This window comes from Vulpes vulpes, chromosome 5, assembly GCF_048418805.1.
Source record: "Vulpes vulpes isolate BD-2025 chromosome 5, VulVul3, whole genome shotgun sequence".
Classification (NCBI taxonomy): Eukaryota; Metazoa; Chordata; class Mammalia; order Carnivora; family Canidae; genus Vulpes; species Vulpes vulpes.
The window spans coordinates 125,435,890-125,448,511 of NC_132784.1; the positions used below are offsets into that span (position 1 = coordinate 125,435,890).

The window sequence follows — 12,622 nt, forward strand, 5'->3', positions numbered from 1 at the left end:
GCGAAGCTCTAGTTCTGACTCAGAGTAAGCTGGCGCCTGAGGGCAGGCCTGTGGAAGAAGGGGTGTGTCCACCACCGGTTCCCAGGTGCTTTAAATACACTTCCCAGAAGCTGCAGAATTCAACTAGGTTAGAGGAAATGCACTTGAAGAGACCCACCATCACACAGGTTCAATCCAGGTTCTCTGCATTTAACACCCCTCACTTATGATTAGGAGACAAAGCCTCTTTGGTGACAGGCTGTTATCCTCCTGTTTCAGGTCTGTAAACAGTGACCCTGCTCACAATGCATTCCAAGTAACAGGGGATTCATTTCAGAACTTTTAACTGTTTAAGAACACAAAAGAGGCTTTTAAAGGAGGACCTACTTGTATTTCTGACTTCCTTTGCTCAGTGTGATAATTACCTGGGTTAGGGTACCTGACTGCAACCCTCCGAAAAGCCCATTTAAACACAGGGACAGGGGATCCCTGGGTGGCTCAGTGGTTTGGCGCCTGCCTTTGGCCCAGGGCCTGATCCTGGAGACCCTGGATCAAGTCCCACATGGGGCTCCCTGCATGGAGCCTGCTTCTCCCTCTGCCTGTGTCTCTGCCTCTCTCTTTCATGAATAAATAAATAAAATTTAAAATAAAAAATAAAAAATAAACACAGAGACAGAAAATAATAAAAAAATAAACACAGGGACAGGGATCCCTGGGTGGCTCAGCGGCTTAGTGCCTGCCTTCTGCCCAGAGCGTGATCCTGGAGTCCCCGGATGGAGTCCCATGTTGGGCTCCCTGCATGGAGCCTGCTTCTCCCTCTGCCTATGTCTCTGCCTCTCTCTCTGTGTGTGTCTCTCATGAATAAATAAATAAAATCTTTAGAAAATAAACAAACAAACAAACAAACATACACACAGGGGCACGCGTGCTTGCTGTGCACTCATACCAACTTTGCATTGTCCTGAAACTGGATCACCTTCTCTAAGCAATGTGGTGACCTCCCGCAGCCCTTCCTTGTTCTCTGCCTCTACCAAGGAGGGAATGAAAAGTGGGAAGAGAAAGGTGGGAAGAGGCCACTTCAGAAAGGACTGGAGCCTGTAAATTACCTCCAATGACCTGGCATCCAAGTGACACTTCATTCCATGTGAGGCAATCTTAGAAAATAGTAAGGTGGCAGTGGTGGTGCCTCCAGTGACAAGACAGCCGTCATCGCTTATCTGCAAGGCACCGTGCTGGGCTCACACGGACTCTTTATGTACTTTAAAACACCCTTACGATAAAGGCACGAGTACTTTCTCTACATGCAGAGGTTCAAGTGCCAGGCCCGTGAAGGAGCAGCACCGGGAGATGTAATGCCTGAGCCTGGCCCATTCATTCACTAAGTACTTATTGAGTCCCTTCTATGTGCGATCTTGGCACTGGGAACAGCACAAGCCAGACGTGTAAGGCTCCCCCACCCACACCCCAAATTAGGAAACTCACCCATCAGTAGGAGTGTGGGCAGTAAAGTAAATAAAAATGACTGAGTCACACGCCATGTCAGAAAAGAAAGAAGAAAAACAAAGGAAGGAGATGAACAAGGAGGAGGGTGGGCAGGGGAAGTGTTTCCAGAGAGGGTGACGTGTGAGAAGGCACCTAAACAAAGGCAGGCATGGATGGCAAGAGGCTCTTGGCAGAAGGCACAGCAAATACAAAGAGGCAGAAACAAGTTAGTACTTTAGGGAAACTTCAGGAAGAAGCCACTGCAGAAGGGGCAGAGTGAGCAGGGGTGAGGGATGGGCTGTGCCAGAGAGCAAGCTGCCAGCGAATGGGCCACAGAGAGCTCTGCAGAGAGCTCATAAACTTTATAGAGTGAGGCCTTGGGGTGTTATTGTGAGTGGAAACAGGCTGGAGGTCCATCCCTTGGGAGGGAGAGGTAGGGAAGATGACAGGACGTGCGTTGGAAAGCTCTCTCTGGACAGCCCTACAGAGGACAGGCCAGGCAGTGAGGAGCCACAACTGGCAGCCACCTGGTACCCTGTCGGGTGAGGAGGACTACTTGGCAGGGAAAGCCAGCAGGACCAGATGGGACAGGCCAAGATGCATGCTGTGACTCCAGCAACCAATAATCCAAAAGGAATCCTGCCTCCTCTTCTCAGTCTTCAGCGGCTACCCAGTCACTCCAGGGAAAAGTCTACATCCTTCCACCTGCACCGAAGTTCTTCCCTCCATCCTCTCCGTCTGGCCTTCAGCTACTCCCTAATGTGTGTGTACTCTGCTGTAACACAAGGATCTCCAGCAACTCTGAACACAGCCTGTTTCTCTTGTTTGGTGTCCACGCAGTAGTCAGTGGCCAACCACCCACCTCTGGGGCAGGAAACAAAACGGAGCGCCTCAGACAAGTGGTTAGACAGGGCGATCCTGTCCCCGGTGTGTACCTAGAATTTAACAATATTGGAAAGATCTGCTCGGGAGGAGATTTGGATCAACGTAAAAAACAGACCCCCTATTTCTCCTTGATGTGACATTCCTGCACCAGAAAGGGTGCTGGGGATGGAGCGTGTGCTAGATGGTGAAAGGGGAAAGGCGGGACAAAGAGGAGAAGAATATAATCAGGTATCACTGATTTGTTTGTTTATTCAATAAAGGTTTATCACAGTACTGAGTTAGATGCTGAAGATACAAAGATAAAAACGCACAGTGCTCTCAGAGATTTTACATCCCACTGCAGAAAAAGATAGTGGAAATAATGACCATTCAGTTAAGAAAAGCATGAGCAGTAGATAAAGAGGGGAGAGGGAACAGACCTGCTGGGGAACCCATGTAGGGCTTGTGTTTGAGTGGTGGTCAGCACAAGAATAAGTTTGCTGAGAGGACAATGGATATACGGAGGAGAAAACATTCCAAGCAGGAGGAAAGACATCAGAAAGGCACAAAAGTGCATTTGCACAGTCTTTATTAGAGCTTGAAAATAAACTGAGGAGAAGCTATGCCATAGTCATGATTGCAGAACTTTTCACTGTTTGCTCCATCGATAAAAAATGTTTGCATATTTGTAAATTTAACATGCTACTGTTCCTGTAATTATGAACACTATAAAAGGTTAAAAAAAAATCTCAAAAATGGCTTGGAGAAACAGGGACTCCAGCCTGGGGCAGAGAAACTGTGAATTGAGGATGTGGTTCTAGAAAGCGAGGAAGGACACAAAGAAAAATGGGGTTATGTCAACAGGACAAAAGAGATAACTGGAAAAGGCTCACGTGGACCAAATTTGGGACAATTCTGGCATCAGGAAACAAGAAGCTGTAAATGATTATAAGACATAATCCAAGGTGTTAATTAGAAGAACAAAGAATCCATGTGTGCATGATATGAAGGGATGTGTGAGAGACTGCAGGGCAGGCGGCAGGCCTGGAAAGAGCACGAAAGCCTCACCTTCTGCACCTCCTCCATCTGGCTGCTCCTGCCCCTGAGTTATATCCTTTCATAATACACTAGTGACCTAGCAAGTGAACTCTTTTCCTGATTCTGTGAGCTGCTATAACAAATTAACTGAACCCGAACAGGGTTTCATGGGAACCTCTGATTCACAGCTGATAGGTCAGAAGCACGGGTGCCAACATGGACTTGCCACTGGTGTATGATGATGTCTTGTGGGAACTGAGCCTTTAACCTGTGGAATCTGATGCTGTATCCAGACAGTGTCAAAATCACATTAAATTGTAGGACACCCGGGCAGCCCCGATGGCCCAGCAATTTAGCGCTGCCTGCAACTCGGGGTGTGATCCTGGAGACCCAGGATCGAGTCCCATGTCAGGGCTCCCTGCATGCAGCCTGCTTCTCCTTCTGCCTGTGTCTCTGCCTCTCTTTCTTTGTCTGTCATGAATAAATAAATAAATTCTTAAAAAAAAAAAAAAAACGAAAAAAAGAAAGAATAAATTAAAAAAAAAATTTTAGGACACCCAGCTGGTGTTGGAAAAGCTTCTGGTGTACGGAAAACCCCCTACACACACATTTGATGACCAAAGGTGTCAGAAGTAGTGTGTGAGAGTGAAGGAGACACACAGAGGTGAGTCTTTCCCTAGGTAAATCTACCTTCCATGTGAAAACATTTTATAAGCACCTTCAAAGATCCTTGGTTAAAGTAAAAAGGAACAGGATAGGATATGTCTACTCAAGTAAAAACAAAAACACACACACAAAAAAAACCCCCCAAAAACAACAAACAAACCAACCCACATCCTTAGAATAATTAGCTAGAGCCACTAAGTAACAAAGACAGCTCTGCAGGTCTCCCCTGCTGGACTCCAGGGGCTGCAGGATTCCCTGTGCTATCTGCAGGGCTGGGTCAACTGACTCATCATGTGTTAAACACTCTTGTCAGCAGAGGGAGCAGAGGAGGTTTCCGAGCTATTCCTCTGTGGGCTAGAATGGAAACCATCTGCGATTGCTTACTGGAGCCCCTTTGCATGACACAGGTAGGGACAGGTCATGTGGCATTCACTCTCAAGGGTTTGACAAAAGTCATAATCACATTAAAAACACATGCCACTTCCTTTAAAATAGCTTTAACGTTTCAGTTGCAGAGTTTTACAATCAGGAACAACCATCAAAATAAAATGAGACTTCTTCCTCAATACAAAGAGCCGGTATATTTCCCTGAATACAAACAAAACAAAAACCAAAAATTAAATATAACACTATCAGATGGAAGTACAAATTATAAACTACATATTCTATAAAAGCTATCGTACATGTAGCTGCTGGACCTGGAAGGTTTTTGCAATTGCAGATGTCACTAACTATAGAAGGAATAAGAAAAGCTCAGAAATGGGATCTGATATTCAGAACGCAAGAGAAAGCCTAAGTGGTACAGAAAACATTTTAAATTACATTACTTATTCAGAATTACAAAAGTAATACAGCGAAAATGGTTAATGCATACATACATGAATGACTTGGCCACCTCCAGGCCAATTCCCTTCACAGCATTTGTCAAGGTTATGATACTTGGACCACGGAAAGCAGACACCTGCCGGGGAGGGACACTTACTTTTTGGCAAATCTCCAGTGCTGGAGGCTGAAACCGTACGGCTTCTGTCATGGGATGGACTGCTTTCCTCAGGCTCGGTAAGTGGGGATCCCTCAGAAAGTGCAGAGCCACAAGCCACAGGTTCTAAGGGCCCAGAGAACAATGATGTGGAAAACTCTGGAAACTGTGACTCAGGAATTTTATGCCGTCCATTTGGCAATTCACCATTGAATTGTTCATAGGAGCTGCTATATGTGTAATCACTTTCTGCATTTGGCTCATCGAGGTTATATTCCTCAGGATTTGGACAATCTTCTTCTTCATCGTCTTCATCATCTAGCTGCTGTTCCAGTAAGAACGGGCCATTCTCAATATGGCCATTGGTTTTGGGTGATTCTATCCAGGCAGGGTCTGCGTTGGTCAATTCCTGTTCAACATCATCTTCATCCTTCTCAGTGTTTTCTTTCTCGGTGTCTTCTTTCTCTTCCTGGTCCTCAGCCTCGCCTTAAAAAGTTGATGGGTTAAGAATCAGAATGTGTTACTCTCCTTAACACAGTGGCACTAGGTACATATTTCCTCCAACAAGGGACAATTTTGAGTGGACTTAATTTAGGGTTATTTTTTTCCCTCAAATAAGCTCAACCCCCAATGTGGGGTTCAACCTCACAACCCCAAGAGAGTCACATGCTCCACTGACCGAGCCAGCTGGGCACCCCCGAATATGCTTGATTTATGTACTACAAAGCAAAGCACCTCTTGGTTCTCAGGGTAAGATCATAGGTTTTCTAGATCTCATTTTTTCATTCAGTAAATAATTGGCTAACTTATTAGAAAAAGTTAGATTTGGAGAAAAATGACTCTTTATAGAGTTGCCTTTCTACTTCTACCCTCTCTTCTACAATCTTCAGAAAATGTCTGTGAATACACTACTATTAAGTTAAAGGTTAATTAGAAAATAAAGAATAATCATTAGTATGATCGAGACATGGTGTTAGACATTTTCCATTTTTTAAAAAACTGTTTTAAAATACTAACATATTTCCGGCATTCGTTTTACAAATGAAGTGGCAGATGGTTTCCCATATTCCCCAACCACAGCCTATGTGGTGACCCAGCAGGTGCCCACTCAGGAAGCTCCAGGACCCCGTGCAGACTGACCGTTGTCATTCACAGGCTCGCTCTCAGCCGCATCCTCTAAGCCGGCAGCTTTCAGTTTGCCCTCTGGGCGGTATTCATCGTCTTGTTCATTGGAAGGTACTGCTGATGTGATGTTTTCTTCTATTATTTTCCTTTCGGCTTCTCGCTCCAATTCTTCTATCTCCTGCAGGCGCTTTTCCAATAACTCAGCCTGCCTTTTCTGCTTCTTTTTCAGTTTTTTCTTTTTGTTCTTAGATATTTTTCCTATCTACAACATGGGAAGAAAATACCACAGGTCAGCCTGCTTCTTTTTAAAGCACTCCACAAGAGTACATGTGCTAGCAACATGGCAAATACCAACAAATCATGTTTCCTCAGGTCTTATTCATTAAGACCAAGTCCCCAGACAGGAGACCCACCTTGTGGTTAGGGTTACAGTAAAACCAGAAAAAAAAAAGAAACCAGCGCTGCCTTACATCAAGTAGGGGGCGACTAGCAGTCCCTGTCCTTAGAGGGACACAGCTCCAATTCAAGAAGTCCACTTCAATTCAACTCTAAGAATGGAAAATGCTCAGATACCCCAGCCTTTAAACAAGAAGCACCCCTTGCAAGTTTTATTGCTGCCTATCTACAAACTAACAGTATCGCCTCTCCTTAATGTCTTACCCAACTACCTGCTATAAAAGAAAGGCCTGCCAGCACAGGTGTACTGCCTTCATGGTTGGTCAACAGTAATGCTGGTGTTTGGGTCTCACACAACGAGCTGGGGTCAACAGCCGGGACTGCAGAAACTGTCAGCAATGAACATATGAAGTAAAGGAAAAAAAGAAAAAGCCACAGTTTCAGTCAGCCTCCTATCAAGGCCACGTGACTGGGAAAGTGCTGGCAATGACAGCCTACAGTCTTTCCACAGAATCAATAATCAAAACAAGCTGCTCAAACCACAGCAGGACTGTAGGCAATGATTCGGCTCCTCAGTAAGCCAGGTGGCATAATTATTACAACTCCCTCTTGTACTGGGACTTTCATTCCAAAGTGAGGGCTGCTGGCAGCACTCTGAATTTCTCGACATTTCCTTTCAAATGCTTCTGGTTCATAAAGCTCTTTCAAAACTTGTAGGTGACTCATCAACTCAAGATATATATATATATTCATTCTATCCTCTACTGGAACTAAACAGGTTTAGCGACATCAGGGTAAGTTTTAATTCCAAGCAACTTGTTTCATATGACTGGACCACAAAACAGACAATACTCTTCCATATTTAACTAGTGGCTGGAAAACAAATTAGAGCACAAGCTTCAGAAAAATGGGTATCTTGGAGGCAAATCAGAAATAATGTTAAGTGTTTTGTAAAAATCACACTTCGAACTCTATCTTGATCATGTCACATTTCACCAGGGTCAGCTAACAGCACCCTAGAAAGTGAACAGGGAAAATGAAGATCAAGCTTGGAAAAGCTCTAACTATTCCAACTCTAAAAATCCCTTCAACTTATGAAAACAGTAAGCCTCATATATTAAAGGATACATAACATTTATCAACATGCCCATCTTTTACATCAAGATGGATTAAACATCTACAATTGAGAACATAACAAAAATAAATACATAAATAAAATCTGTTTGCCCAAACAATCTTAAATGAAAAACTGTGACAGAGAGAAGCAGAGACTAACGTTACAACTTGAAAAGCTCAATAAGGAACAGTTGCTTTTGACATGAAGGTGAATATAATTGTATGTGTAAATACTTACAGGTTTTTGTTGTGGAGCCGTACTCACTAAAACAAAATGAAACAAAATGAATGTTTAGAGGAAAATAGATCTGTATCTTTATTAGGTAATCTCAATTGTAAAATGAAGGTAATCATTGCCTTTTAATGGCTATCCAACTTCAAAACTGTTAAAACTACAGAGCTTCTTAATCACAGAGATCTGAAGAAAGTTTATCCATCTCAAACAAATGACTGGCTCTTCAAAGGCATAGAAGTAGTTGTTCATTGGGCCACTTCCCTTATTTATCTAGAATTAAATACCCATTCATTTCAAAGAGAGTCAATCCCAAAGCATTGACTGATATCTTAAGAAAATGGGTAAGAGTTCACAAATATCACAGTCATCTAACCAAATTTATTTTATAGACAATAAAATGATGAATGTAAATTAGGAGATGTACATCTATGTTTGAAAACTCTGGCAAGTCTATACAGCACAAATAAATACTCTAGAAGTCACATGACCAGTCTTTGCCAGCTTGATCGACCGTAGGTCTATGATCTAAAAAAACACCCTAATGGTAAAAAACAAGACTAGGAGGTAGTACGCATCTCCCAAGAGCCCTCTCAGTCACAGGACTTCAGACCCTAAGTCTGCACACTTGCCGGACAATGCACTAGGGTGTGGATAACATGAAGAGATGAGGAAAGTGGTCAACATGTTACTGTAGCCGTTACACTCCATGGAAACCAGATAGAAAACTCTATATGCCAGTACTCAAGGCATCTGGCCTTCTCTCACCCTTGGGTCTTTTGTAACTAATTCCAAATTCATCCAGTTAGACTCAGATTGATGTAGACTAACTGGAGACAAGGAAGCATTCTAACAAACCTAAAACCAGAAGAAAATACTGATGACTATAGGTCAGCTACAAGCAAGCTGTTACCATGTACACCTTCACAGAGAAGTGTGCAGGCGATGAAACAGCTCGTAGGATTTCAAATGATTGTTTAAGGGAGGACAAAGTAACTCAAATATTAAAGCATAATTTAATTGGGGCATCTTTTTAAGACCTTCTTATTATTTCTAGCTGTCAGACTCTTTCAAAAGTTCCTAACAAGTATTTGTTTGACTCAACTGCTTTCAGTGTGCAACTCCGCTGGCTCTCAACGCCCCCAAACAAATTGAAACAAAGCTGGCTTAGCTCCTCACCTGCAGACCCCGAAGGAGGAGGAGCACCTGCTTTCTGCCACTCGGTGGCCTCGGCTGCCATCCTTCTCACATATGCATCATCCACACACATCAAGATGTTCTCCGGCTTTATGTCAGTATGAATGATCTTGCACTTACTGTGTAGATAATCTAACCCCTGGAGGACCTGGTCATAGTAAAATCAAGAGAAGAAAGGAGTTATTAATACCTTCACTGTTCAACATTTGTAAAAATAAGTAACATAATCACAAGGCACAAAATAAAATTGACACAGATTTCTAGTAAAAATCTCCCTCCTGCCCCCACCCCCACAGGAGCCCAGCATCTTCCCATAAACAACCAATGTGCATCATTCTGGAGATTCTTTATGTTCATGGAAGCAAATGCATCTATACACATACTTACGTTTATAACAACTTTATTGAGATGTAATTTACATACAATTCATCCTTTTAGGTGTACAATTCGATGGTTTTTAGATATCCACCATCACCACTATGTAAATTAGGACATTTTCATCACCCAGAAAAGACAAAACCTACCCAATGGGAGTTACTCTCCATCTCCTCCAGCTCCCCCAGCCTGTGCAACCGCTAATCTACTTTCTGTCTCCACACATTTGCTGGTTCAGAATATTTTATATGAATGGAATCATACAGTCTCCTAGAACAGGCATGATGTTTTATTTTTTTTTTTATTTATGATAGTCACACAGAGAGAGAGAGAGAGAGAGAGGGAGAGAGAGAGGCAGAGACACAGGCAGAGGGAGAAGCAGGCTTCATGCACCGGGAGCCTGACGTGGGATTCGATCCTGGGTCTCCAGGACCGTGCCCTGGGCCAAAGGCAGGCACTAAACCACTGCGCCACTCAGGGATCCCCAGGCATGATGTTTTAAAGGTCCACCCAAGTGTAGCATGTACTTCTGTTCTTTTAACTGTCAAATAATGTTCCACTGGATATACTCTATTTTGTTTAGCCTTTCATCTGATGGATATTTGGATTGTTTCCCCTTTATGGTTCCTACAAATAATGCTGCTATGACCATTAATGCAGGACTTTCTGTGTAAACATACGTTTTTACTTTTCTGGAGTGTATACCTGGGAATACAATTATTAGGTCATATGGTAACTCTTGTTTTATACAGTGGCTGCATCATGTCACATTCCCAGGAGCAAATGCAAGGGGGTTCTAGCCTCCTTGTCATGGCCTACACCCTTCTCTGTCTTTTTTTAGTCACCCTAGTGGGTATGAAGTGTAACCTGCGTCTCCATGAGGTCTAATGATGTGTATACATTTTTAATACTGCAGGAAAGGAGGAGAAAACAGCTGTGGAATCCAGCTCACAAAACCTCATTAACTCAAAGAAACTGCTGAACCAAAATATCCATGAAAACAAAACCCACAAAATTTACAGAGTGCAGTGACCACAGTATATCTGAAATTATTTCCACTGGAGAGGAATTCTTTCAATTCTTCCCATGAACAAAAATATGTTTTTAAAATATTCCCAAGTTCCTGTACATCAGAAATTCTATATGCTCCATAAACATTAACATTTAATAAATATCATCATACACTGTAAATCATTTAGGGGTCTTGTCCACAACAGACAAGGAAGTGGGAAAAAGACAAGCAGTAGGATATATAATATGTATTTCCCACTCTAGAAAGTTCTCAGCAAGAGCACAACACTTCTGTCTCTTGTATCTGGCTAAACAACTGTAACAGATGACAGCATTAGGAAATGAGGGGACAGAGAGGTTCCACAAGGAAAATGAGAAAAAGGAAGACCCATCCCCTTAAACAGGATGAAAATCCCTATATTCATCTGAAATAACTTTCCCTAGGAAGCATTTTTACATGACTTCGACTGACCCAGCATCAAACTCCTTAACAGGCCACGCACCCAATTCCAGGTGTCTGACATATAGTAATAAACACAGCTCACTGTCTCCCAGGGCTCATGGCCCCAGTGTCCTCAGAGAACTACTGTCTTATGCCAAGGGAAGGAAAGGGACTGGCCAAAAAGAAACCAAGATGAACCACAGGCGTAACAAATGCAATTTAATGAACTGCTGACAAGTTCCTAGGAAGCACCAAAACAGAGGAACAGATAAAACTAGAATAAGAGGGGAAAAAAAGCCACTTGTTTTTTTCACTTAAAATTAATATTTAATGTTTGCAATATTGCAATTAAAACTATTAAATTATGTTTAAACTATCAAAGGACCCTGAAGTAAGATTCATTATACATTTCCATAAAGAATTAGGTTATAATCCTGATGGGAACACAATCCAGTGGGGCTATATGTTATTCACTGACATTCATGCATCTTTCTTTATTCAAACTGCAATAATATGGGGAGAATTTTTATACCTGAATAACAGAAATTCTGAGAAGTACAAGAAGTTAATGGACAAGAACAGTAATGATGTCTAACCTATGGAGGCAAAGGAACAAGATTTGAGAAAATTTAAACAGTTTAAAATTCTTCCAACTGAAACTGCATTTCAAATATCAAATATAAACTCAAAGTAAAAATGTCAGTATCTTTTCACCACCATTTCATGCCCAAGTCATGCCTATCTTTCCACCTTAGCTCTTTCGTGGTAGTCAGGTTATTTTACTTGTGGGGGCCCACACAAGTAAGAGTTAATGTGATCCAGTATCCAAATGTGTTCATGAGTTCCCAATGACAAGGAGGCACTTGAGACGAACAAAGTGTTCTCAGTAAGAATTTAAGGTCCCAGACTTAAAATATTTGCAATTGCACTCAACTAGGGTTACCTTTCCATAAGAAACACAGCTTATGATGTCTGACAATGAACACAGTAAAAGAAATGACTGCTGAGACAAGTAAGTTAATTAAGATAATGCAAATCTGAAAGGAAATAGTTGAGAGGCACAGCACAGTGTGGTGTTAAAACACGGCCGGGGGACTCACACCACTCGCAGACTGCTCATTCCCTGAGCAAAGTACTTACACTGTCTGAGCTTCCATTTTCAAATATATAAAAAAGGGGGAAATATACCTATTAAATAGAAATATGGTAAGAATTATAAATGATCTATGAAAAAAATTTTTTTAATTAAAAAAAATGACCTATGGAATATCCACAAAAAACAAGCTTTACAGGAAGCTCAAAGTAAGTGGGAGAACTAATCTAAGTCAGAACATATGCACTAACATTGACTAACTCTGTGCTATGTATTAAACTTCTCTGGGTCTCATTCCTCCCACCTAATGAGTGGGCTATACACGATAAATTCTGTGTACATCCCACCAATGAAATTCTGATGCCATAATTTCTTTTAATTCTAAATTACAATTTTTAAAAAAGTCTTTAGCTGTAGACAAAAAAAAAATGGTTATTTTGAAAAATAGCATTTCTGTTCTCAGCCAGTGAATTTTAAAGCAATAAAGCATCTGAGAATCCAGAATAAACAGTAATGATGGGCAATCACATAATCATTTATGTAAAATAACTATGATGATGAACAAAAAAAAGAAAAAGCAGTGAATCAAGCTCCATGCTGAAGGACAGATCTCCTCTTGCGAAATCT

At 41.9% G+C, this 12,622-nt stretch overlaps 1 protein-coding gene across 13 annotated transcripts in view; it reads right to left on the bottom strand.

The window, feature by feature from the left end:
- The window catches only part of SRPK2 (SRSF protein kinase 2), a 239,927-nt gene that overhangs the window by 18,421 nt on the left and 208,884 nt on the right, over positions 1-12,622 (bottom strand). For all 13 annotated transcript variants that reach the window (XM_072759920.1, XM_072759931.1, XM_072759926.1 and 10 more), the window contains 4 exons: positions 9,057-9,222; positions 7,884-7,909; positions 6,149-6,395; positions 5,012-5,494 (listed from right to left, as the gene is read on the bottom strand). In XM_072759920.1, the coding sequence (XP_072616021.1) occupies positions 5,012-5,494; positions 6,149-6,395; positions 7,884-7,909; positions 9,057-9,222 (922 nt within the window). The remainder of the gene's footprint in view (positions 1-5,011; positions 5,495-6,148; positions 6,396-7,883; positions 7,910-9,056; positions 9,223-12,622) is intronic.